This window comes from Erythranthe guttata, chromosome 4 (genome assembly GCF_056151865.1).
Source record: "Erythranthe guttata isolate IM_541 chromosome 4, IM_541, whole genome shotgun sequence".
NCBI lineage: Eukaryota > Viridiplantae > Streptophyta > Magnoliopsida > Lamiales > Phrymaceae > Erythranthe > Erythranthe guttata.
Window position 1 is genome coordinate 18,601,539 of NC_142536.1, and position 26,041 is coordinate 18,627,579.

Below are 26,041 nucleotides of genomic sequence, written 5' to 3' on the forward strand. Positions count from 1 at the left end.
ATTCGAGGTCTTATTTAATTTGAAGATGCACAGAAAACCAATTGCTCCTTTTTTATTATAGAAAATTATCAGATAATAATGCTGGAATATCGAGTTCTTTCATGTTGGTGTGTTGGCAATATGAGTTTGTATCCATTGTAGCTACCGTTTTTCCTGACAGAGAGGTCGTTTGTACTGAGTCGGAGAAACTCTCGAGCAAAGAGAAATTTTCTTCGGTATTAATATTTTCCGACGTAATTATTTGTTCGCGTATTGTTCCAGGAATAGTTAAAAGTCCAGGATCATGTCCAATAAGTAACGAAGCTATTATATGATATTCAGTCGATAGCAGATATTCTGCAAGCATATCTCTTCGATTTTCTCTACACAGTGAAGGAGGCTCATCTTCTTGGGCTATTATATTTTTTGACTTGTTGCCTTTTTGTCGAACCCGACACAAAACCCAGTCATCCAACTGAATGGTGGTTATCCAAATCATTTTATTAGTCGTTGCGCGTATAATATATACATATATTTATTTCATTTGGCAATTAAAAAAAAAAAAAAAGACTTACCCTCATGGACCCTTTGGAGGGACAAGTGTGGGGAAGTCTATATTCGATCATGATCCAGTTCATCTTGATTCCGTTTGGTGGCTTACCTTTGTAGAAAACGAGAGTTTTTTTGACACCGATTTTTCTTGATCCGGTTGAGTTTAGGATTGGTTTATCGATTCCGGTAGCTTTCCAGTAACCTGATACTGCTGTTCGATTAGGCCTCCCTCCGTTAGGATATTTCCTATCCCTCGGTGTAAAGAAGTACCATTCCTCTTCTCCAGCAAACAATGCTTTTCCTGTGTGTATTATGTGTATATGAGAGAGAGAGAGAGAGAGAGAGAGAGAGAGAGAGAGAGAGAGAGAGAGAGAGAGAGAGAGAGAGAGAGAGAGAGAGAGAGAGAGACGCGTATTACGTAAGGAAAAAGAAGGATGTAAAAGTCGAAGAGAAACATACTAGGGAGATCCCAAGGGTTGTAGCTATAGAGATGTATATCAGTAATCACATTTGGTGGTAATGGAAGATAATTAACTTTTCTGTGTAGGTAATAACTGATTAATTCCTCATCAGAAGGGTGGAATCTGATTCCAGGTGGATATTCTACATCCGAAAAACGATTCTTTTCCTCCATTAAAAAAAAAAGAAAAAAGAAAAAAAAACACCCTTTTAATTTTCCTGCTCCGATTAGGGCAAGATTGGCTAAAGAGTGTAACTTGGCAGAACGGTGCGTCGGTATATATATAGATGGATGGATGGATGTTAGTTTATATACTTGTTCATTGTTCTTACCGAGCCAAGAATTTCGGATGGTTACGAAATGTCTTGTTGTGAATCGACATTATTGTAGCAGCTGCATGACAGCCGATAAGTTAACGCATGCAGAAGGTATATTTCATTTATTATGGCATGGCATTGCATAAGTATTTTACCATGATGTTGCTATATTTTTGTGTATGTATATTTATAGATATATATTCTGTGTTATGTCTTAACTTCCTTGGATTAATGTTGAGGTAAGAATTTATTTTAATTACATGATGTTTTAGTATACATACATGAATTCGTGTTGCGTTTGGAAATCCGAAATTGTCGAGAAGTGAAGCAGCAAGCAAGCACACACCTAGACAAATTTATAGGCAAAGTTGTTAATTTGTGCTTCTAGCCTTGTTTCCTCCGAACGAATTTGTTATTTACGTAATAAAAAAGTTTATCATAATATATAATTGGGATCATTTCATGGACCACGACATTTGAGAAAAATATATTGAACTAACTGCCAAGGAGATTACACTTGTTACGATTAGAGCTCGATCGTAAATCGAGAGAAAAGCGCGGGTAATTTTATTGAATTCAAATTTGGTTTTCTACCGACAATTACACGCATGAACTACTCAACTTTTCCCTTTTTTTATAGCCGACGGTTAGCCACATGTCGACCAGTCATTGGCTTTAGGTTTACGGATAAAAGAAAAGAAAGATAACAAAAATGTGAAAATGTTTTCGTAAGTGTGAGTTGCGCCAACGTCACTAAACGGTGTCGTCTCTCTTGTATCCTTCACCTAGCTACCAAACGCCGTCGTCTTCGGGGTAGCCGTTATAACCGTTACATGCCTCCCCCCTTAAGGAACCGTGTCCGAAAATTATAAAATCGATTCAGAATACCAACAACATCTTTCCACGTAGCTTCAGCCTCGGATAAGTGAGGTCCTAGGATCGAATCCTGACAGCCGCAGTGTGAGAATTTCAACTCCAATGAGGCCAGTGTTGGTTCCTTGTGACTTGTGAGCACCAGGTCCGGGTCCGCTACCTTAACGGACCGTTGAGTTACCATGATTTACATTCCTCTATCAAATACTTGTCGGGCCAAGAGATGGGGCCGCCAGTAAGTGGGCCCACTTATCAACATGTGACCCATGGCGATATTTTTCAATGTTTTACCCATATTTATTCGTCATTTGTTTAGGGAATATAAGATTTTTAAACTAGGACACTGTATTTGAGGCGCGTGAGTAGTTTGTGCCAACATTCTTGAGACATAGAAAAGAATCCATGTCCTTCAAAATAGCAACATCCAATAGCTTCATTCCAAAAGTGGTTGATGAGTATTTAAATTTAATATTTTCTAAATTTTTGGCAAAACAAATTATGTCATCATTAATTCAATTTCACATACTTCATTTTCTAATTAATTGACTTTTTTTCAGCTTTGCATATGTATTATTAAGACCGTCAACAAATATGTCTTGATTGTAAGAAAGTTACAGTAAATTTATTTATTTATTTTGTGTTTTCATTTTTAGTCAATTATTATTTAAAATTTTCAAATTGAGAAAAATTCTTAAGAGAAACGTGTGGGTCTCGTGGGGTAGTCGACATTTGAAGGGGTAGCAGTCATCTCTTGTCTTTCTTATCAACTTATCTCTTTCCCAATTTTTCTTAACATGCATATTTTTATTTTATTTTTTATGTTTTTTCATATATTATTTGATGTGTTGTGGTTGATGTGTCAATTTTAATTTAGCTCTTATGAAAAGAAAAAAATAGCATATATTTAGGGGCTCAATTTCTCACTCTACTTCCTTGTTTGTATAATTACGAGTACATCCTTGAAATATCGGCTGCGAAAAACCGTAACATAACATATATAGTGATTGTGTAAAATAAAAATGTGTTAAATGGAAGAGAAAAAAAGGTCATTAATATAATTTTCTGATATCCTTACATTTGGCCCATCATGCAATATAAAACCTTATACATAACCCCTTTTAACACAAAAACGACCTTTGTTAACAGTGAACCAAAAAAACATTCCAAAAAAAAAAAGAGTTCAAAAAATAAAATTATAAAGAAAAAAGAGAGAATTGTTTTACAAACCATACTATTAGACCCCTAAAGGGAATTCTAGTCATTATAGATGAATATTTCATGGAATCTATATAATTTCGTTAATTTTAACTTTGTGAGGGTAAATTACAGGACGAAGAATACCTAAAGGGGTGCTCAGTAATTATGCAAAATAAGGAGGACTTTTTCATAATTAGACATTACTTCAGGGGTAGCTTGTAATTTGCACTATAGAATACGGCAAAAGTCACATTCATGTTTTATTATTTATTATAATTTTATTTAGAGCAAAAAATCTACCTACTCTCCCACTGAATCCATTTGCCGTCAGTTGTTCACGAGACGGCACCGTATTATAAATAATACATTTACTACTATTTGTAGTACTATTCAAATTTCTTTCATTACAAATTAATTAAAAAATAAAAAAAATAAAAATAATTATGGCATAATGATTTTTCACGAACCCCCTTTGGCTCTAAAAAGTTTATCAGCTTTTCGTGACTACCAAAGTTAAAAATTCCACTTTTACATCACCCAATGTCTTTGACTACCAACAAATCTTAATTCTTAATTTTTTTTTAAATAATATATATATATATATATATATATATATATAAATGAGTATTTTGTTAAGATTTTTAATTTTTTTTTTGTCACTAGTAATGTTTTGACGGAATAAATTGAGAAAGAAAGTAATATTTGTTTATAATTTGAGACAAGACAAAATTAACTGTAACAGTCAAATCATATTTAAAGATGTTGGAACAATGTATTTAGAAGAATAATTTAAAAAACAAAGTGATTAAACTTATTTTGAAAAGTTAAACAAATATGTATTCGTTTCGAGAAAAAAAAAAAAAGGATAAAAATGAAATGAAAACATAACCGAAGATTGACTATTTGGATCGTAATACTTCTAGATTATCTTTAAATTTTTATCTTCCAGAATATTTTTTAAATTAATTTATAATATTAGTAAACGTATAAATAAATAAATAATAACAATATTTCGTCCAATTGCTATGTCTCACTTTCAAAACTTGCAATTTCCACATATACAGTAATTATTTAATTAATTCTAATAAAATCATCTGCCATAGAATGTTTACATACATATTTTAGTCAAATTAGACTCAATTATTCTGGTACCTAATGCTCTTTCAAGAGAGAGAGAGAGAGAGAGAGAGAGAAGCAGCCATGTAAGATAAGGGGAGAGAGAGAGAGAGAGAGAGAGAGAGAGAGAGAGAGAGAGAGAGAGAGAGAGAGAGAGAGAGAGAGAGAGAGAGAGAGAGAAGCAGCCATGAGAGAGAGAGAGAAGCAGCCATGAGAGAGAGAGAGAGAGAGAGAGAGAGAGAGAGAGAGAGAGAGGAAAAGAAAATATTCTCCATTACAGATTTTCTTCATTGGCATATTTATTTATGGTGTTTTTTCAGCTAAGATTCAAAAAATAGATGCAACCAAAAACAAAATATCTCTGCTGTAATCAAAACCTAGCTAGCTCATCAGCTTATAAGCTAGTTCCCTTTTTTCAGCTTTCTTTTTCACACAAGCTTTAATTCTTCTTCTTCAGGTCTTTTTTTACCCATTTTCAGCTATACATATTCTTCTTCATTTCACACACACACACACACACACTAGAATCATAGTACAAGAAAACAAAAAAATGATGTCTGATGATGGGCAGCACCTTGCTTCCATTAGATCCTTCATTCAAGATCCTAATCCAAACCCTAATCCCATTATTCATCCATCCAAACGCAAACGAAATCTCCCCGGAACACCAGGCAACCTTAATTAATCTCAATTAATTAATTAATTTCTTGCACATATATATATATACATACACATATACATATGAATTGAATTTATATATGTATGTGCAGATCCGGATGCGGAAGTAATGGCACTGTCACCAAAGTCGCTAATGGCGACGAACAGATTCGTGTGCGAGGTGTGCAACAAGGGTTTCCAGCGCGACCAGAACCTCCAGCTACACAGAAGAGGGCACAATCTTCCATGGAAACTTAAGCAAAGAAGCAACAAAGAATTCATCAGGAAGAAAGTCTACATTTGCCCCGAGAAAACATGCGTCCACCACCACCCGGCCCGGGCACTCGGAGATTTGACCGGGATCAAGAAACACTACAGCAGGAAACACGGCGAGAAGAAATACAAGTGCGATAAATGCTCGAAGAAGTACGCGGTTCAATCCGATTGGAAAGCCCACTCCAAGATATGCGGTACCCGCGAGTATAAATGCGACTGCGGAACCCTCTTCTCCAGGTCCTGATCATCCTTTATATATATATACAGTAGAACATCGATAAATTAAATTAATAACCTCGCTTAAGTAATAGTTTCTTCTGGTCCTTTAGTCGGTGAAAACCTACTGAATTATTAATTCGCTAATTTAATATTTCGCTGAATTAATAGAATTTTGCTGATTCTCGACTTTATTAATTTATAGAGGTTTAATGCAAAGTCTGTGTGTATTTATTGGTATTACAGAAAGGACAGCTTCATTACACACAGAGCATTCTGCGATGCGCTGGTGGAAGAAAGTACGAGGTTTAATAACAATAATTCGCCGCCGCCAGTTTCTTCTTCTGCCGGAAATAGTTTGAAGTTTTCAGGCGGGATGTTCGTCGGGTCGTCGTCTCAAAATCATCATCACATGATAAACCTGGATTTATTACAAAAGACGCCGCCTCCGCTCAGGAATATTCCGGTGTGGCTCGACAGTATTGCAAATCCGGGCTTACCGGAATTTGAGCAAATGGCGGCGGAGGCGCAGAACGAGTGGTTCGGTAGGGGACAAGAACCAATGTTTGGCGGCGAGAATAATATTTGTAATATTAACAATGGTTCAATGGAAGAAGGGAACAAATTAGGAAATATGTCTGAAGCAATAAGTAGTTCGATTTATTACAGCAGCAAAGAAAGAAACAATCCATCATCATCATCATCTTCATCAGCTCCGATGTCTGCAACTGCATTGCTTCAGAAAGCAGCTCAAATGGGGTCGACAAGAAACGCCGCCGTTTTGGGTGGCATTGGCACCGGTTCTTTCGGGCTGATGATGAGCTCGTCGTCTTTATCCAATAATCATGGAAAAAGCTTGAGTAATCCATTAATGGCGGCCGGGGACAAAAATACCACAAACAGCGGCAAATTACTACTAAGGAGTGGGATCATCGGAGATGAAAGCAGTGATCTCACCCGGGATTTTCTTGGTGTGGGTGGTGATGGAAACCGGCGGCGGTTCTTGCAAGAGAATGATGACCTGGCAAATTTTGGTTCAATGCAGGGCGCTTCCGCGATGGATATGATGAATCATTACACCAGAAACCACTGACACCGGTAAACAAACAAAAAAAAAAAAAAAAAAAAAAGAAGAGCAGATTTTCCCTAGAAACAGAAGAGAACTTGTGAACTGTCAGAGGTAGGGTGGGGTGGGGGGGGTGGTGCAGCATGTTGGAAGAGACGTGACAGAAGGTGACGTGGCAATCACGGGGAAGAAAGTTGAGTTGTTGTTACTGCATGTAGAAGGTATTTTTTTTTTTTTTTTTTTTTTTCCTTTTACCTTTTGGGGTTAGGGTTTGATATATGGAGTATGGACCACTCACTGCATATTATTTGAATAAATGTATTAATTAATTAATTAAATTTTTCGTTTAATTAATATTTGGAAAAATAAAATAAAATAAAGTGGATATTCAGTACCGTTAGGGTGGGTTGGGCCTGTAGATTTATGTTATTTTGGATTTCCATCTTAAGGCCCATAACATGAATATTATAAAAAAAATAAAAATTGAAAAGGTAAATTGCACTCACACCCTTGAGATATGCTAAAATAGCTTTACGGTCCATGTAGTAGTGGTAATTACATTCAATCCCGAAACATATTTTTTGTTTTTGTTTTAGAAGATTTTTGTTTGATCACTTGTTGAAATTATATGATGGATGCATGTGAAAAATGTAGGATAAATTACGGTCAGCTCCTGCGGTGAAGTCAAATTACGAAAAAAATCCTTCGTGTTTGGATAGTTACAACCATCTCCCTCAACTATGAATCTACTTACACATCAACTCTTATGGTGTCAAATTCAACATAATTTTCTAGATTCCGTGAAATTTTCTCTAGTTTGTACTCGTTTTGTGCAAAATACAGTTTCTGATGCACTACAATCTGATATTTAGAAAGCCAAGAGACGCATCATATCATTATGTTGTTTCAAAATGTGAAGCTCGAATGGAGTAAAATGGGTACAAACTGAAGAATATTCCACATAATATAGAATATTACACTAAATTTGATGTATCAATAATAGACGTGCATATAAGAAGATTCATAATTGCAGGATAATTTATAATTACTCAAATACGAAGGTTTTTTTTCATATATAGTTTAAACTAATTACATGTGTTCGTAATTTACCAAAAAATGTAATATGTAAATAGGACATATGTAAAAAAATTAAAATATCACTTATACTAAAAATATTTATAACCAAATAATATTGATACAAATCTCCGAACAATAGATCATCACATCACATACACAAACACAAAGAAAATAAAATAAAAAATACGAATCAAGAAAAGGAAAAATTACAATTTGAATATAAAAAAAATTAAAGAAACAAAAATGTTGGACAAATTAAAACCCTCTCATCAATTCAAAAAATCACAAACCAAAAATTGCCAAAACCGCTATCCCAAGCCCCACAGCTCCATGCACGGCAATACCAGTCGCACCAGACGCATCCACGTCAGCGCCGCCGCCAACCGGGCTATCGGCGGCCCCGGATTTCTTCTTCGTCGCCTTTGGCGGCGACGGGGCGGCGGCCGGCGCCGGGGTCCCGAACAAACTCAACGGAAGAAGCACCTTGTCAACCTGGTAAACAGCGAGCTGGTTGTCGGAGTAGACGGTGTTCGCCACGGTGGCGTCGTTCACTCCGGTGGAGACGTTCACCTGGCTGCCGGAGGTGGTGACATTCAGAGGGAACGCCCCGGCGGCGCTGTCGCCGGCCTGAGTCCTCAACGGATTGCTCACTGTCTGGAACTGTGACATGGAGAGGAAAGACGGCAGGATGTGGAACTGGACCAGCGAGACTTTCTGCTGGTCGGTCAACGAGTTTAGGGTTCCGGCGGGGAGGTTCGAGAACGCGTTGTCGGTGGGGGCGAAAACGGTTAGCCCCTGGTTGGAGTTGTTGAGCTGCGTGTTGATTTGGTCGCATATTTGGGTGATCTTGCAGAGGCGGATTAGGGTTGTGTATTGCCCGGCCTTTTCGAGGATCTTGGTTATGTTCGTGGGGCCCGCCGGTGCTGGCGCCGGAGTTTGCGCTACGACGGTGGTTGCGCATTGGAAGAGACATAGGAGCATTGTAAAGGATAGTGAGAAAAGGGCTTTTTGGTCCATTTTTTTAATATTTTCTTGATTTTCAAGAGTGTGTGTGTGTGTGTGTGTGTGTGTGTGTGTGTGTGTGTGTGTGTGTGTGTGAAGGGGAAAGAAGAGGGGGGATTTTATGGAGGAATTGAGAGAGAAAAAATTGTTAATTAGGTGAAGTGGTGTTTATTAATTAATTATGAGCTAGTTGGCATAAGTTGTATAATGTGATGGGAATTATTAAATTTGGTGAAGTGTTGCAATTATAATTAAAAGAATTTAGTTAGGGGAAATTGCATGTTTTCTTGATTTATTTATGAGTTAATTTCAATTATAAAATTACTCTTTCCACATTTTTCAATCATGCATGACACAAGAGCAAAGATGGTAGATTATTTTGCTTGTGAATGCAGGAAAAACAGAACATATATATAACTTTATGTAAGTGGAATGTTGGGAGGTGTATCATATTATGGTTGCTTAGCTTTTACTACTTGTGTGCAAATATATATAGGGTAAATCACGTTACCCCTTCAGGTAAGGTTAAATTACGAAAAATCTCCTCTTGTTTGGATAATTATTTCCACTATCCTCAATTATAAATTTTCTTACACATTCATTGTTATGGTGTCAAATTCAACACAATCTTCTAGATTTAATTCCGTGAAATGTTCTCTAGTTTGTACTAATTTTGTGTAACAATGCAGTTTCTAATGCACCACAATCTGATATTTATAAGTCAAGAGACACAGTCTCACGATTTATATTGGTGATTGTTTTGGAAATGTTTGTGTTGAATATGTACTCATACATGACAAGTATTTGTTCTCTATATTTGTATTTGATAGTATGTTTAACTTAGAGAAGTGTACTTAAAAGGTAAAATAAAATTGAGGTATGGATGAAGTGAATTAAGCTAGGTATTTTAAAGGTTGTTAGAAGATCCAATTCTAAATTGATTGCAAGTCATATTCGATTTAAAAGAAGTGACGTAGGGAACATAATCAATCAATTAAGACCATGATCAAATCTTGATAGTGAAGAAACTATAATGTCCAAACCCCACATCCAGCTTTAATATTTCTTTTCACATAAAAGTGTTTCATAAATCCTAAAATTATAACTACCTCTGAGGTAATGTTAAATTACAAAAATCCCCTTATATTTTGGTAATTACAACTACCCTCGGCTATGAATCTTCTTACACACTCATTCTTATGATGTCAAATTCAACATAATCTTCTAGATTCTGTAGAATGTTCTCTAGTTTGTAATCGTTTTGTGCAAAAAATACAGTTTTTGATGCACCACAATCTAATATATACAAGCCAAAAAACACATGCATCTTATGATCATTTTGGTTCAAAACGTGGAGTTCGAATGAGATGAAACGGGTACAAACTTGAGAATACTTCATGTAATCTAGAAAATTTCAAGAAATTTGACACCGCAAGGATAGACGTGTAAAAAGATTCATAATTAAGGGGGTGATTGTAATTATTCAAATATGAGAGAGGTTTTTGTAATTTGACCTTATCTCAGGAAAGTGGCGTAATTTAGCCTTCATATTATTAATTGTGTAAAACAACATCATTTGATATATAATTTATGTATATACTCGGTTATGTATATGTGTAACAGTGTAAGCAATGAAATCTTATTTCATTTTGCAAAAGGAGAAAAAGAAAAAAAAAAGTCTTATATGATTGGGCCGGGCCTAACATAGGACACCTGGGGCAACTGTTCAAAGCCCAACGCTAAAAGGGCCCGATATTTTTTATATGCATTTTCTAAATGAACTCGCGAAAAATATTTATTAATTTTAAATTGACTTAATTTTTTTTGTATCGATGTTAGAAACTTTAAAAGAGCCCAAGTTCTCAATATATTCAATTTGATATTACAAATTTAATATTTGTAAATATATTCATTTCTATTTTGTTGTTAATAAAGTGATAATAAATATGTAATATATAGATGTTATACCATTTTACAGATATACCCCCAAAAAGAATCTAAGTTCACAGATATTTATATTGCAATAAATACTGAAACTAAAAGTTGTTGAACTGCATTTATACAGAAAGATAGATAGCCTCATCAATTCCCCTTTGTATAGTTAGTTGTACAGATAAACATTATTTTATTAATTTTGAGGAGAAAAATGATGAAATTTGGTGACTTAATTTTCAGAGGACAACTTTTAGAGAACCGACAGAATTCAGGTCCTTGTTAGTCAATATATTCTGTTGATTTGTATTTGATTGAATTCATACTACGTGCAAGGAAGGCTGGACATGAGTGCGGTCGGGTAATTATCGGTGAATTTATCTACTCGACCCGACCATTATAGTTGGCAATCGACTTTGTCAGATAAATAATGAGTTGATTGGTTGGTTGGTAGGCCGATATTATGCCTAACCAACTGACTTTTTGAGTAAACTGAAAATCACTAATCGACTCATTTATATATTGGTCGGTTAAAATTATCGATCATAATCTATAAATGAGTTAATTATCGACTACCGGCGAAGAAAAGTGGATCGGTTGGCCGATAAAACCGACCCATATCCAACCCTAGGGGTAAGGAGACTTTATTATTTGCACAATCAATTGTTACAATCAAACATCATGCATAATGTGCCCAATTATCACTTGTTAATTGAATGATATAACTACTCACTCCATTATAGAGGATCATATACCATCTTTTGGACAATTATACGTTTCTAGAATGTTAATATTTGCTAAAATATTTAAAATAATGCAACTATAATTAATAATTTAATTTGATTGTGCTTACAAAATAATGGAATTATTTATTTATTCAATAATAAAAAAAGTACAATCCTAAAAAAATCGGACCCATTAGCAAACCATTGGTCGAACACGTTCTAACTATGGGTTTTATAAATGCTGCACCCGGTGAAATATATTAGGTGGTCATGTACCATTAATCTATACATAATAACACACTCATGTGTATATTTACTTACTGAATAATTATTTGTATAGATTTTAAGGTGCAAAACAAAGCATCTCACACACCCTAACTATGCTACCTAAAAAAATAGTATTAATTGACTGAAAAAGAATAAAAATTATCAAAACGTGGTCCAAGTGGATTAATCATATCCAAGGCTTCAAATTATCCTAGTCTTGCACGACACTTTGAATGTGATGTGACCATCTTCCTTCAATTGATCACCAATAAAATACAATAAATAAATAATCGTGGCAATACTAATCAAATCCTTATCCTTTTCTATTAATTAAAATTTTTAGGTCGATGTTTTTGTTAGGGAAGAAAGATCCCACAAGTACTAATTAAATTTTTTTATGGAAAAATTCAATAGAAATCAAATTATATGACAACATTTAGATGTATATAATAGATTGATAATTTTTAAGTTAGAACTGATGATAATTAATTTGGTTATAATATAAGTCGTGCACGTCAATATTTTATTTACGCAATAAATTTGCAGTTGGACTTAGTTCTGGAAGAAAAAAAATCAAGTTTTAAATTTATAAATTAGCCTGAAATAAAAACCTATATATTCTGATAATTGTGTTGAAGACTTGAAGTTAAAGTTGTACCAAATTGTCCTTTATTAGGAAAAATAACTTTCAAAATGTCCATTTCTTTTATTATTCTCTACACTAAAACTCCCTCCTAAAATTAACAAAAAATATCTTTTGTGCCAAACAATAAATAAAATAAATACATGTCGATTTGGTACAATTTTGCTTCAATATAGAAATATTATATGTTGATGTCATGAAGGATTAATTAACTATATATAGCTTTATTTGATGCATGTATTAAAATGTGCAAATTATTTGGAAAAAAGAATGATAATTAATTAGGATAATTAAGTGGTACGATAAATAGACACTAAGGTGGTGTTTGCAAATGATTATTTAAAAGCATAAGTTAGTGATTGTGATTTAAGTTAGTTTTAAGTGCTTATTGCTAAAAGTTGGGGGTGTTTGCAAAAATTTCGAAAAATGAACTAAAATTGAAAAAGCAGGGTTAGGGGTGCTTTTGAAAAAATATCTTAAAGCAGATTATTTTAAGAGAAGCAAAAGCAAAAGTTGATTTTGCAAACACCTAAAAAAAGATTATGAGCAAAATAAACCGCATAATCACTTTCAAAAAGCATTTGCAAACACCACCTAATAGTGATTAGTGGGTTAAGTGAACTTAATCACTATACTGTATTTGTTGGGCATGCAATGCCACGTCACCACCGACAAATGAAGTGATTCCCACCTCATTTCAAAGCTAGTCATTAAGCTTTCATGATCGATGCAATGATTAGAAACTTTATTTTATAACTTTTTTCCTAACTTATTATTAATATTAATAATTTTGCAATTAGTAGAGTACTATTAATTCTAAAAACTGTGTTTGGATTTTAGAGTGTAATATTTACTAGTATAATTAAACACCGACAACCTGCATGCATTTATTTCTATTCTACACACACCCAGTGTATATGAATGGTGGTAAAGATTTACCGAGTGTATTTCACGCGGTATAGCATAAAATAGACCGAAGCATGCAGCACATTTGTCGTGCGTTCGTGTTTCGAGCCTATCACAGCATTTAATACTATTGTAAAAGTCTGTAACAGAAAATCAAAAATTTCTTATCCCAACCAAAAAAAAAAGTCACAGAAAAAATCAAAGTCCCAAAAGAGAAAACGTCAGACAAAAAACATGCAGCTCACGGTTGAATTTAACCCCCCCTCTCTATAAAAATCCGCCCCCAGAATTTAAACTCTCCGCGCACATTAGCATAAACCGCCGTAAGAGATAACCAGAAGACGACGACGACGAAACACAAACGTCACGTGGTTAAAATTGAGCTAGCGTGTCGTCACCGGCGCACAATAGCTATCTTCCCCGCCATTAATTTAACTGTTTTTAAGTTTAAGCAATTGGTTCAATTTTTTTTTTTCTCTGTTTATAAATATTGTACACAAATTCAGAATTGGGGAAAAGGAATTATTAGGTACTGTAATTTGGGGAGGAAAAATGAGAGGCGGCGATACAATGGCGGCGGTGGGGTTTGGTTTAATTCTGGTCTTGGCTGTAACGACGCCGTTTTGCTATGCCGCCAATGTGACGTACGATCACCGGGCACTGGTTATCGACGGAAAGAGGCGCGTTCTGGTTTCTGGTTCCATTCATTACCCTCGGAGCACACCTGAAGTCAGTATTATTTCTACACATTTATACATACAATTTTTTGTATCTAAATGTGATTTTTTTTTTTTTTTTTTTGGAATGTGATAAAAATCAGATGTGGCCGGACTTGATACAGAAATCCAAGGACGGAGGATTGGATGTGATAGAAACTTATGTTTTCTGGAATTTGCACGAACCAATTCAGGGACAGGTTATTTTTTTATTTTATTTTTTATTATTTTTTTTTAATTAATTTTGTTTTTTTTAGTGTTTATTTTCTTAATATTACTATCCTTTACTTGAATGTTTGGATTGTTTGTTTACGGGGGAATGGGGAAAGTAAAGTAGAAAAAAAGCATATTCCCTTTTTAGCCTTTTCAATTTTCTTGTTCCTAAATGTCAAGAACTTTTTTGGGCACATTTTTTAATTGATTCCTACGTTATTAATCATTGTTGTTTAGATTCATTATTATTATTATTATTATTATTATTATTATTATTATTATTATTATTATTATTATTATTTATTTTTATTTTAATGTGTGAAAGAAGTCAATTTGAAAAAGAACATTAGTAAAGAAAGTTATGCTGAAACACGAAAGGCAAATTTGTTTTGCAGTATGATTTTAAAGGAGGGAAAGATTTGGTGAAATTCGTGAAGTTGGTTAAGGAAGCCGGTCTTTTGGTTCATCTTCGTATCGGTCCTTATGTTTGCGCTGAATGGAATTACGGGTAACAATAATCGTTTTTCTTAAATAATTTTTTTAATCACAAATCTTATACGAAAGGGTTCTCGATGTTTTCAAGCAGTGGATTTCCTCTTTGGCTGCATTATATACCAGGAATTGTCCTTCGAACCGATAACGAACCCTTCAAGGTAACTACTCGACTACTCTTTTTTTTCGTCTTTAATTGTTAGCTATTTTTCGTAATAAAAATCAATATAAGAGAAAGATTTTTTCAGGCTGAAATGAAGAAATTTACGGCCAAAATTGTCGAAATGATGAAGCAAGAAAATCTATATGCATCTCAAGGGGGACCAATAATTTTATCTCAGGTTATAATTAAATGCATGGCATTGGATAAATGTTTCAAATTACTATTACTTGCAATCTTGTTTTAGCTATAATAAGAACTATATTAACTCAAATATTTTTTTTTTATATTTTAATTTAAATTAATTCCAGATAGAAAATGAGTACGGAAATATCGATTCTGCGTACGGTAACGGTGCTAAACCATACATAAATTGGGCTGCATCAATGGCCACGTCATTAGATACAGGTGTGCCGTGGGTGATGTGTCAGCAAAGCGATGCTCCTAGCTCTGTTGTAAGAAAATCTCTGTTATTTATTTATAGCAATTTCGAAAATATCAATTATTATTATCCGACTTATATTCGTCATTTCCGAATAATTACAGATCAACACTTGCAACGGGTTTTATTGCGACCAATTCACCCCGAATTCTAAAAACAGCCCGAAAATGTGGACCGAGAACTGGAGTGGATGGTTAGTTAGAACATCATTTTTTTTATATAAATTCAATAATTAGATACTCTGTTTTTTTTAATTGCTTATGTAATTTATTTAATTTTCATCAGGTTCTCGGCTTTCGGCGATTCTTTACCATACAGACCTACGGAAGATCTCGCTTTTGCTGTGGCGCGTTTTTACCAGCTCGGTGGAACCTTCCAGAACTATTACATGGTACCTTCATATAATCATAAAAAAAATCATTTACAATATATAAATAACTTGTCGCACGAACTTTAATTTATTGCATTTTTGAACAGTACCACGGTGGAACTAACTTCGGACGTAGTTCGGGTGGACCTTTCATTACAACAAGCTACGATTACGATGCTCCGATCGATGAGTATGGTATGTCATTTATTTATTTATTTATTATCCTTAGATTATCGCAATTTTTTTTAATTTTGTACATTAATTATTTCTTATGATATTCAATTTAATTTTTTAATGTTTTTTTAAGGCCTTTTAAGGCAGCCGAAATGGGGTCACTTGAAAGATGTACACAAGGCTATAAAACTTTGTGAAGAGGCAATGGTGGAAACCGATCCGAAAACCACTTCCCTCGGTTCGAATTTAGAGGTATACCGTATTTTCGTTATAATTGACTAATTACTCTGCATGAGAATTTTGTCTGAATATTAATAATACAGATTTTTTGTCTCGGTCGCAGGCGACTGTTTATAAAACAGAATCGGGAAAATGTGCTGCTTTTCTTGCGAATGTCGGCACGCAGTCCGATGCAACTGTGAAATTCAACGGCAATTCTTACAACTTACCTGCTTGGTCCGTCAGCATCTTACCTGACTGCAACAACGTCGTTCTCAATACCGCGAAAGTACGACACATCACAAAAAATTTAAATTAAATTAAATCATCATTAAATTTGAGTTTATATTCCAAAAAAAAATTTAATAATAATAATTTATTGGTAAAAAATGACAGATAAACTCTGTTTCCACCACTACGAAATTTGTTCGTCAAACTTCGAAAGATTCCACTACAGCAACAACAGATGCATTTTCGAGCTGGAGTTGGATAAACGAGCCTATAGGTATATCGAGCGATATTTCATTTACAAAACCGGGATTAATGGAGCAAATAAATACGACCGGTGATTTAAGTGACTATCTGTGGTATTCTCTGAGGTATATATAAAAATTTTCCCTTAAGTGCAATAATTTTATTTCGACGCGGTTTTAAATTTTTTAATGCTTTCTCGATTTGTTTCAGCGTTGATACGAAAGGGAACGAGCCGTTTCTTGAAGATGGATCGGAGACGGTTCTTCACGTGAATTCTCTAGGCCATGCGCTTTACGCTTTTATCAATGGCGAACTCGTTGGTAAATTGAAACTAAATTTTTAAATATCTTATGAATTGAAATTATTACAAGAATATTCGACTAAAATTTTAAGCTACTTAGGGAGCGGGAAAGGACGAAACAGCAACCCTAAAGTTTCGATAGATGTTCCGATAAGCCTCAAACCCGGAAAAAACAAGATTGATCTTTTGAGTTTGACAGTAGGATTACAGGTAAATTAGTTATAATTTATAATCTCTCTAAACAATTTTTTTTAATTAACTAATGCAGAGTTTTTTCGTTTCAGAACTACGGAGCTTTCTTTGATAAAACGGGTGCCGGAATTACCGGTCCAGTACAGTTGAAAGGCTTAAAGAATGGATCTACTCTTGATCTTTCCTCTCAGCAATGGACTTATCAGGTAATTTCTGTTTAAATATACGTGTGTGTGTGTGTGTGTGTGTGTGTGTGTGTGTGTGTGTGTATATATATGGTTATAATGTATGTATATACAACTCAACGAAGAAACGGATGTGAAAGCAGGTTGGTTTGAGTGGAGAAGACTTAGGACTGTCGAGCGGAGGCACCTCGTTTTGGGTATCGCAACCTAATCTGCCTAAGAATCAACCATTGATGTGGTACAAGGTACAAAACTTATTACGATTTATTGCATACGGCACCCCTGTACTTTCTCTAATTAATCTCTCTCTCTCTCTCTCTCTCTCTCTCTCTCTCTCTCTCTCTCTCTCTCTCTCTCTCTCTCTCTCTCTCTCTCTCTCTCTCTCTCTCTCTCTCTCTCTCTCTCTCTCATCCAGACGACATTCGATGCACCTTCCGGAAGCAGCCCCGTCGCACTAGACTTCACAGGAATGGGGAAAGGTCAAGCATGGATAAACGGGCAAAGCATCGGTCGTTATTGGCCGACAAATATCGCTCCAAGTAGCGGTTGCACCGACTCATGCAATTACAGGGGAGCTTACAGTGACGGAAAATGCCGAAGAAACTGCGGAAAGCCATCTCAGCACCTGTAAGAAAATTTATAATTTTTTTTCTTAAAAATCCAAAATATATTATTATTACTATATATATATTTAGCAAAATTTTAAATCATAAATTTCAGCTATCACGTACCTCGTTCGTGGATGAAACCGAGCGGAAACATCCTAGTACTGTTCGAAGAAGGTGGTGGAGATCCAACGCAGCTGTCTTTCGCCACTAGAGAGACGGAAAGTATATGCTCTCGTATTTCGCAGTCGCACCCGATTCCGATCGACACGTGGACTACCTCAGACAAAGAAACAAGAAAAAATACAAAACCGACTCTCTCACTAAGCTGTCCATTCCCAAATCAAGTTATATCGAAAATCAAATTTGCCAGCTTCGGAAACCCTAAAGGAACATGCGGAAGCTTTAGCCACGGTCAATGCAGCAGCAAAAACGCGCGAACCATAGTCGAGAAGGTTTTTTAATATAATGATTCTGTTTACGGTATTATTGCTTTTTTTTTTTGTATTATATTTTCTTAACGATGTAATAATTTTTTATTTTTTTTTACAGGCTTGCATTGGTTCGAGAAGCTGCAGTATCGGAGTTTCGGTGAATACGTTCGGTGAGCCTTGTGCCGGAATAAGTAAAAGCTTAGCAGTGGAAGCTTCATGTTCATAGTGAAGTGTCTGTTGTTTGTAAAATCCAACCAATTAAGTTTGTTGGTATAAATAAATAATTACAGAAATAATTAAAAGGTTTCATAGTTTGTCAATTGTCAATTTATATGACAGACTGTGGTGCTGAAAGAAAAATGGAGGAAATAAATTAATATGTTATCTATTGTCAATTATATACATGATAAAATGTCAACTAACGAAAATATCCCTTATATTTAGATATGAGTAAAAAGCAGTTTGCCCCCTAAACTAATGTCCGTTTTGCACTTTGCCCCCCAAACAAAAAAAATTTGCACGTTCTTACCTGAACTCCGTTTTTTGTTGCACGGTGCCTCAAAATTGGAATTTTCAGGTCATTTTGATCGGAATCTTGCACATGTGCTTTTCACGTGAGTTTTAAGGGGGCAAAAGAGTCTATTCCTTACATTCTTCATAGTAAATTAAAAAAAAAAAAAAAAAGTGAAAAACAAGGTGGGGAAATCTGCCACTGGAGAGAACCTGCTCCTCAGAAAAATTTTCAAACTGTAAACTATAAAATGTGTGAAAGCAAAAAGAAATTGATGGGTGGCAAATTTTGTGCAAAGAAGAATTAGAGAAGAAGAAAATGTGTGTGGGGGATTTGAGTGTAGGTTTCAGCTTGTGGGGGAGATATCATTATTTCCTCTTCCAACAAATCCAAGATCCGAAGCCAAGATAGAATCATCTAATACATTTTGATTGAATTGAATTTGGGATTTTTTTGGAATGAAAATTTTGGATTCTTTTGACCATCTACACTGCTCCTCTGCAGACCCAACGATGGAAACTCACACTGCTCTGCCTGCAAATTCGACGCTACATCCGGCGGCTTTTCCATCTATATGTGGAAACCCTCAACTTCATCCTCCACCAGAAACGCTGCCAATTTTCCCACTCACATGAAGAGAGATATAACTCTGCAAATTTGCTAAGAATGTTACCTCGGAACAGAGACCCAACTTAGAGATCTGGAGAAGTACAGCGGAAGCATCGATGCGACGCCACCCAACTCCGACGGTGTCCTGAAGAGAGAGAATCGGCGAACGGGAGACGGAATCGATTACGAGGGGAGAGGGGGTCTCGTTGGCGCCGCCGTGGTTGATACAGATGAAGACGAAGCTGGTTCCGAAATGGCAGATCAGCAGCCCCTTATTTTCTTTCATTCTTTTTTTTTTTTTTTTTTTTTGTTTTTTTTTTATTTACTATGAAGAATGTAAGGAATAGACTCTTTTGCCCCCTTAAAACTCACGTGAAAAGCACATGTGCAAGATTCCGATCAAAATGACCTGAAAATTCCAATTTTGAGGCACCGTGCAACAAAAAACGGAGTTCAGGTAAGAACGTGCAAATTTTTTTTGTTTGGGGGGCAAAGTGCAAAACGGACATTAGTTTAGGGGGCAAACTGCTTTTTACTCTTTAGATAATTACAACCACCTCCCTCAACTATGAATTTTCTTACACGTCCACCTCTGCGGTGTCAAATTTAGTGGAATTTTCTAGATTATGTGGAATGTTCTCTAATTTGTACCCGTTTTACCGCGTTAGAGCTTCATATTTTGAAACAAGATGATCATAAGATGTGACTCTTGAATTGTAAATATCAGTTTATGGTGCATTAATAACTACATTTTTGCACAAAACGAGTACGTACAAACTAGAGAACATTCCACATAATTTGACACCATAAGGGCGGACGTGTTAAAAAATTCATAGTTGATGGGTGGTTGTAATTACCCAAACATGAAGGATTTTTTCGTAATTTGACATTACCTCAGGGGGTGTCAGTAATTTATCCCCAAAAAAAAAGTCACAACCACAAAAACTTTTAGTACATTTTGCCGGATAATAGGTGGAATTGAAGCTGACCCAAAAAGTACGAACACTTGATGCTTGGAAAACGGATATACCATTATTAGAAAACATATATCTTCATAGAAAATAATAGCTCTATAAAAACTTAGAAACCAACACATCATTTTTTCTCACACTAGAGAGATGATTCAACTAACTCAATAAAGTAGGAAAACAGAAAACAACAACAACAAATTAGGAAAAAAAAAAAATTAAAAAACTAAAACAAAAAAAAAAAATTATCTAGCTTGGATTCCAAAAAAATAAAAAAAAATATAATTAATAAAAAAAAGAAAGATGGAAAGCAGAACTCAAGTAATAGTGTTTTTGCTTTTTGTGGCTATGGCATCGGTTTCGCATGCAGCTGTGAATGTGACCTACGATGGTCGAGCTCTCGCAATTGACGGCAGGCGTAGAGTTTTAGTCTCCGGTTCCATTCATTATCCACGTAGCACTCCCGAGGTTAGTGTAGTGTGTGAATTTGTGTATATATACATATATATAGATTATAGATACAAGTTTTTGTATGTATAATTACTAATTGTGGTGTAATATTGATTGCATGGACGCATGCATGCAGATGTGGCCGGATCTGATAAAGAAATCGAAAGATGGAGGGTTGGATATTATTGAGACCTACGTCTTTTGGGACATGCATGAACCAGTTCGAGGCCAGGTACGGTGGCCTTCTAGTAATAGTAATATACAAAATATATATTAAAAAAAATATATTATAATTATTAATTTTATGTAATTGGTAATTATTCTTGGCAGTTTGATTTTACTGGAAGAAAAGATTTGGTGAAGTTCATAAAATTGGTTGCTGATGCTGGCTTGTACCTTCATCTCCGTATCGGCCCTTACGTTTGCGCTGAATGGAACTATGGGTACATATATATATGTATGCATATATTCTTGATGTTAGAATTTTATACAACTTCTCTGTTTTCGATTCCAGAGGATTCCCTATTTGGTTGCATTCTATGCCCAATATCGAGCTTCGTACCGACAACGAACCATACAAGGTTGTCCCTTTTTTTTAATTAATTACTTCATTTTTTTAAAAATAAATTTGAGCGATTTATTTAATTATGTACGATTGTTATTTCTGTTTTTTTAGGCTGAAATGGAGCGATTCACGACCAAGATTGTCGACATGATGAAGCAAAACAATCTCTATGCTTCACAAGGGGGACCAATTATTTTGTCACAAGTAATTAATATAATATACTAATTAATATATAGTACTATTTGGTTAATATATATGATTAATGAGAGTTTAACGACAGATCGAAAACGAGTACGGAAACGTCGAATCATCGTATGGTGAGAGAGCCAAGCCTTACATAGACTGGGCTGCACAAATGGCTACTTCTTTGAACATAGGTGTTCCATGGGTCATGTGCCAGCAAGGCGATGCCCCCGATCCAATGGTAATTCTTTTTTTTTTTTTTTTTTTATTATTTATGTTCGTCGCCGATAAAATGCATAATATTTTTTAATTTTTGGCAGATAAACACTTGCAATGGATTTTATTGTGACCAATTCACACCGAATTCCGATCAGAAGCCGAAGTTTTGGACAGAGCTCTGGAGCGGATGGTGACACTAATTACTATATATCATACTAATTAATTTTCCGTTTGCGATGAATATGTTAATTGTTATAATTAGTTTATGTAAATATCTGATTTATGTTTATGTTGAAAAAAAAAATATCAGGTTTACGTCGTGGGGCGATCCTGTGCCCTACAGACCAGCGGAAGACGTTGCGTTCGCTGTGGCCCGATTTTACCAGAACAACGGAACCTTAATGAACTATTACATGGTATATATATATATATATATATATATATATATATATATATATATATATATATATATATATATATATATATATATATATATATATATATATATATATATATATATATATATATATATATATATATATATATATATATAGTACTATTAATGCTCACTAATTAAGGATTAATTATAATTATAAGATTATTGAAAATTAGTAATGAATAAATTTGTTTTGATTCACTTTTGTTTTATTAGTACCACGGTGGGACGAACTTTGGGCGGACTTCGGGCGGACCGTTTATCTCTACAAGCTACGATTACGATGCTCCGATTGATGAGTATGGTATGCCTATTTTTTAAATTGTTTCTTTAACAAATTCATATAGTTCGTTATTTAATTAGATTTCGAAGGATTTTAATTAAGGTCGATTTTCGGTCGGTGTTTTAGGTCTTCTTAGGCAGCCTAAGTGGGGCCACTTGAAAGATCTACACAAGGCTATAAAACTTTGTGAAGAAGCAATGGTGGCTGCTTTTGGTAATACTACTAGTCTTGGCCAGAATTTAGAGGTAAAATTAAAATTTAAAATAAATAAAAAATCAACTTTTGATCGAATGATAATTTTTCGTTTGATTATATATTTTTCGAATTCAGGTTACCGTTTATCAATCAGAATCAGGGTCGTGTGCTGCTTTTCTAGCAAATCTTGATAACCAATTAGATACAACGGTCAACTTCAACGGCAATTCGTTTGACTTGCCCGCTTGGTCCGTTAGCATCTTGCCCGATTGCAAGAACGTAGTATACAATACCGCAAAGGTGTAATTTTATTCGTAACCCTTAATAATATTTGGTCTCGATTTCTCATTATTTTGAATTAAAAGACAACCTTTATTTAATTTTTAATAATTATTATTTTTTTTTCTGAAACGACAGGTCAATTCTATAACGGGAATCTCAAAGTTCGTTAAACAACTTGCTCAAACTAATTCTTCCGGTAACGGTGCAACGTTTTCGAGTTGGAGTTGGTATAGTGAACCCGTAGGAATATCGAGTAGCAATGCTTTCGTGTTACCTGGTTTGTTGGAGCAAATCAATACTACTGCTGATAAAAGTGACTACTTGTGGTATTCTTTAAGGTATATATATTTAATTAAATTTCAATATATAAGCAAAAAAAATAATTAATTGCAAAATAGCCCGTACATCTGTGAATTATGACCAAATAGGTCCTAGGTGCAAGATGTTTACGAGCAGACTGACTCGTCATTATTATTGTTTTTTTGTGCAGCATGGGTCTAAACGACAACGACCCGTTACTTCGAGACGGATCGCAGATTGTACTTCATATCGACTCACTCGGACATGTTCTTTACACTTTTATCAACGGAAAACTTGCGGGTGACATATATAAGATAATAAATTAAAGAAAAAACATTATTTCGTATTTATTAGTTATTACTATATTCTTGAATTTTTGTTTTTTTTAAATACACAAAAACCGGGTGCAGGAAGTGGAAAAGGTAGCGCGAAAAACAGTAATGTATCGATTGAGGTTCCTGTAAACCTTGAACCGGGAAACAATACCATAGATCTTTTGAGTGTCACTGTTGGCTTAAAGGTTCAACCTTTTTATATAACAACTAATTTAATTATTATTTTTCTAACGCTGATAATTAATTAATTAATTAATTAATTAATCCAGAATTATGGAGCATTCTTCGATGAAGCCGGAGCCGGAATTTGTGGTCCGGTTCAGTTGAAAGGTTTGAGTAATGGGTCGACCGTTGATCTCTCCGGTGAACAGTGGACATATCAGGTCATAATTAATTTTTTCAGGTCTATTTACGAAAAAAACTCTCGTGTTTCTATAATTACATCCACCCCAACAATTTGTCGATTTTTTACATTAACACCCTTTTGTAGGGGGTTGGATGTAAGAAATTTACAAACTTCAGTTGCTGGATGTGATTTCTAAAAAATAAGGGTTTTTTTTTTTGTAATTACACTTTAATTTAGGGAGGTGGTTGTAATTTACCCAAGATTAAATTAATTTGCAATATATATATAAATATATATTTGAGCAGGTTGGCCTAAAAGGGGAACAATCAGAGCTATCTAGTGGAAGTTCTGCATTATGGCTGTCCGAGCCTACTCTTCCTAAAAACACGCCGTTAACATGGTACAAGGTAATAATGTATTATTGTATTTATTTATTTTATTAATTTTTTAATTATTATTATTATTATTTTTTTTTTCTGTTGACCAGACAACATTTTCGGCACCAGCTGGAAATAGTCCAGTTGCAATAGACTTCACCGGCATGGGAAAGGGTCACGCCTGGGTTAACGGCCAAGGGATCGGCCGTTATTGGCCGTCAAATATTGTTGACCCGAACGGCTATTGCACCACGTGTAATTACAGGGGTACTTATGACCAAAACAAATGTCTCGCCAATTGTGGAAAGCCAAGTCAGCAGCAGTAAGTCCTAATTAAAATTTCTTATGGGGTTTATTAAAAAAAAAAAAAACCCATATTATTTTACTAGCAAAAATCCCACCACAATTCACTTTATTTTAGCAATTTGATATAATCTCTAATGATGGTTACAACTTACATACATTATTATGTAAATTGTTATAACAAAGAGGGAATCTTTAATTTACAGAAACCACGTTCCTCGTTCGTGGCTTAAGCAAGGGGAGAATGTGCTGGTATTGCTGGAGGAAGTAGGCGGCGATCCGACGATGATATCTTTTGTGACAAGAGAAGTGGCGACCGTTTGCTCGAAAGTGTCGGAATCTTACCCGCCCCCAATGGATTTGTGGTCCTCTAATTATCTGACACGTGTCATTAAACCGACACTATTACTAGAATGCCCCTCTCCATCACAAGTCATAAGTCAATTCCAATTTGTGAGCTTTGGGAATCCACATGGTGGATGTGGTGGTTTTACGCACGGCCGATGCAGGAGCAAACGTGCTCGACGCGTCGTCCATAAGGTTCTTTATTTTTATTTTTAATTTTAATCTACGAACACTAATTGATAAAATCTTGGATTCGTCACTGATCGGTGAAAACGTTAATAACGCAGGCTTGCATGGGGAAACCAAAGTGCAGTATTGAAGTGACGGTTGAGAATTTAGGGAATCCTTGTGCAAATATAACCAAGAGTTTAGCTGTGGAAGCTTCTTGTAGTTAAGACTTAATCGCTATTCAATCGGATATAATAGGGTAACAATTAAGATAATTTTTTGTTACCTAATAAATAAAAAAATTACAGCCAAATTTCAGAAGGCTAAAGTTTTGTAGAATTAATTACTAGTGTAGCTTTTGCGGAGGTGAGGTTTATTGATGATGCCACCCTGCTTCTTGTGTATGATTGTAAGTTGTACGTAGCGATTTAATGTATATTTTGGATCTATATTATGTCTAGTTCGTTAAATACGAAGAATTTAATATACAACTGTTGGGCACTCGTCTGAACTCCAAGATATATATAAGAGATACATATATAATACCTAATATATTACATATATTCCTTACGGGATATGGAAATACAGAACAATATATATGAACGAAATGAACACAACCAGAGAAGCTATGAGTAGCATCACTTCAACAAATCAAGGGGCTTACGGGTCGCGTCAGTTTCTTTGGTCACATTTTTTTATCATCCAAAACCCATCGGCCGTGGCTCTAACAACACAATAAAGTGTCACCCAAAAACCCTATCCAGATCAGGTCAGAACCACTCAGTTTGCTCAACGCTCTCATCCATAACCCCCCAACCTCACCAGATTTGAAAACTCTCTCTCTCTCTCTCTCTCTCTCTCTCTCTCTCTCTCTCTCTCTCTCTCTCTCTCTCTCTCTCTCTCTCGTGTTTCCCTCACTTAGAGGTTT

At 35.0% G+C, this 26,041-nt stretch overlaps 4 protein-coding genes and 1 pseudogene across 6 annotated transcripts; 3 read left to right on the top strand and 2 right to left on the bottom strand.

The window, feature by feature from the left end:
- Positions 1-55: 55 nt before the first annotated feature.
- Positions 56-1,210, bottom strand: LOC148771333 (NAC transcription factor 32 pseudogene; annotated as a pseudogene). The gene is made up of 3 exons (XR_016030987.1): positions 991-1,210; positions 555-832; positions 56-454 (listed from the first exon to the last, which is right to left on the bottom strand). The product of XR_016030987.1 is annotated as an NAC transcription factor 32 pseudogene (transcript).
- Positions 1,211-4,709: 3,499 nt separating this feature from the next.
- Positions 4,710-6,776, top strand: LOC105949060 (C2H2 and C2HC zinc fingers superfamily protein). The gene is made up of 3 exons (XM_012972327.2): positions 4,710-5,165; positions 5,265-5,664; positions 5,890-6,776. Exons 1-3 carry the CDS (start codon positions 5,045-5,047, stop codon positions 6,734-6,736), a joined length of 1,368 nt encoding a protein of 455 aa, XP_012827781.2. The 5' UTR covers positions 4,710-5,044; the 3' UTR covers positions 6,737-6,776.
- A 1,076-nt stretch (positions 6,777-7,852) lies between these two features.
- FLA12 (FASCICLIN-like arabinogalactan-protein 12) lies at positions 7,853-9,004 on the bottom strand. Its single transcript, XM_012972328.2, has one exon. It carries the CDS (start codon positions 8,801-8,803, stop codon positions 8,069-8,071), a length of 735 nt encoding a protein of 244 aa, XP_012827782.2. The 5' UTR covers positions 8,804-9,004; the 3' UTR covers positions 7,853-8,068.
- A 4,157-nt stretch (positions 9,005-13,161) lies between these two features.
- Positions 13,162-18,666, top strand: LOC105949059 (beta-galactosidase 8). Of its 2 annotated transcripts, XM_088817197.1 has the most exons (20): positions 13,321-13,990; positions 14,082-14,177; positions 14,586-14,698; positions 14,777-14,843; positions 14,931-15,023; positions 15,154-15,297; positions 15,389-15,477; positions 15,570-15,675; positions 15,762-15,849; positions 15,962-16,080; positions 16,172-16,336; positions 16,444-16,646; positions 16,732-16,841; positions 16,923-17,032; positions 17,107-17,220; positions 17,343-17,444; positions 17,615-17,826; positions 17,920-18,259; positions 18,357-18,466; positions 18,499-18,666. In XM_088817197.1, exons 1-19 carry the CDS (start codon positions 13,814-13,816, stop codon positions 18,462-18,464), a joined length of 2,556 nt encoding a protein of 851 aa, XP_088673323.1. In that variant the 5' UTR covers positions 13,321-13,813; the 3' UTR covers positions 18,465-18,466; positions 18,499-18,666. The 2 variants fall into 2 exon arrangements, with proteins under 2 accessions (XP_012827780.2, XP_088673323.1); XM_012972326.2 differs by having other exon boundaries at positions 13,162-13,990; positions 18,357-18,666.
- A 1,714-nt stretch (positions 18,667-20,380) lies between these two features.
- LOC105949109 (beta-galactosidase 8) lies at positions 20,381-25,583 on the top strand. The gene is made up of 19 exons (XM_012972383.2): positions 20,381-20,794; positions 20,913-21,008; positions 21,107-21,219; positions 21,291-21,357; positions 21,453-21,545; positions 21,622-21,765; positions 21,845-21,933; positions 22,054-22,159; positions 22,396-22,483; positions 22,589-22,707; positions 22,793-22,957; positions 23,075-23,277; positions 23,430-23,539; positions 23,650-23,759; positions 23,844-23,957; positions 24,226-24,327; positions 24,408-24,619; positions 24,807-25,140; positions 25,233-25,583. The coding sequence occupies exons 1-19, from the start codon at positions 20,630-20,632 to the stop codon at positions 25,338-25,340; spliced, it is 2,538 nt and encodes an 845-aa protein (XP_012827837.2). The 5' UTR covers positions 20,381-20,629; the 3' UTR covers positions 25,341-25,583.
- The last annotated feature ends 458 nt before the right edge of the window (positions 25,584-26,041 follow it).

Excerpts from the sequence above, each read along its gene's own strand:
- LOC105949060 (XM_012972327.2), top strand. The coding sequence starts at position 5,045 with ATGATGTCTGATGATGGGCAGCACCTTGCTTCCATTAGATCCTTCATT. Across the intron at positions 5,166-5,264 it reads AAATCTCCCCGGAACACCAG|ATCCGGATGCGGAAGTAATG; the intron begins GCAACCTTAATT and ends ATGTATGTGCAG. Across the intron at positions 5,665-5,889 it reads TGCGGAACCCTCTTCTCCAG|AAAGGACAGCTTCATTACAC; the intron begins GTCCTGATCATC and ends TTGGTATTACAG.
- FLA12 (XM_012972328.2), bottom strand. The coding sequence starts at position 8,803 with ATGGACCAAAAAGCCCTTTTCTCACTATCCTTTACAATGCTCCTATGT.
- LOC105949059 (XM_012972326.2), top strand. The coding sequence starts at position 13,814 with ATGAGAGGCGGCGATACAATGGCGGCGGTGGGGTTTGGTTTAATTCTG. Across the intron at positions 15,850-15,961 it reads TGCTCCGATCGATGAGTATG|GCCTTTTAAGGCAGCCGAAA; the intron begins GTATGTCATTTA and ends TGTTTTTTTAAG. Across the intron at positions 18,260-18,356 it reads CGCGAACCATAGTCGAGAAG|GCTTGCATTGGTTCGAGAAG; the intron begins GTTTTTTAATAT and ends TTTTTTTTACAG.
- LOC105949109 (XM_012972383.2), top strand. The coding sequence starts at position 20,630 with ATGGAAAGCAGAACTCAAGTAATAGTGTTTTTGCTTTTTGTGGCTATG. Across the intron at positions 21,766-21,844 it reads GCGATGCCCCCGATCCAATG|ATAAACACTTGCAATGGATT; the intron begins GTAATTCTTTTT and ends AATTTTTGGCAG. Across the intron at positions 23,278-23,429 it reads TACTTGTGGTATTCTTTAAG|CATGGGTCTAAACGACAACG; the intron begins GTATATATATTT and ends TTTTTTGTGCAG.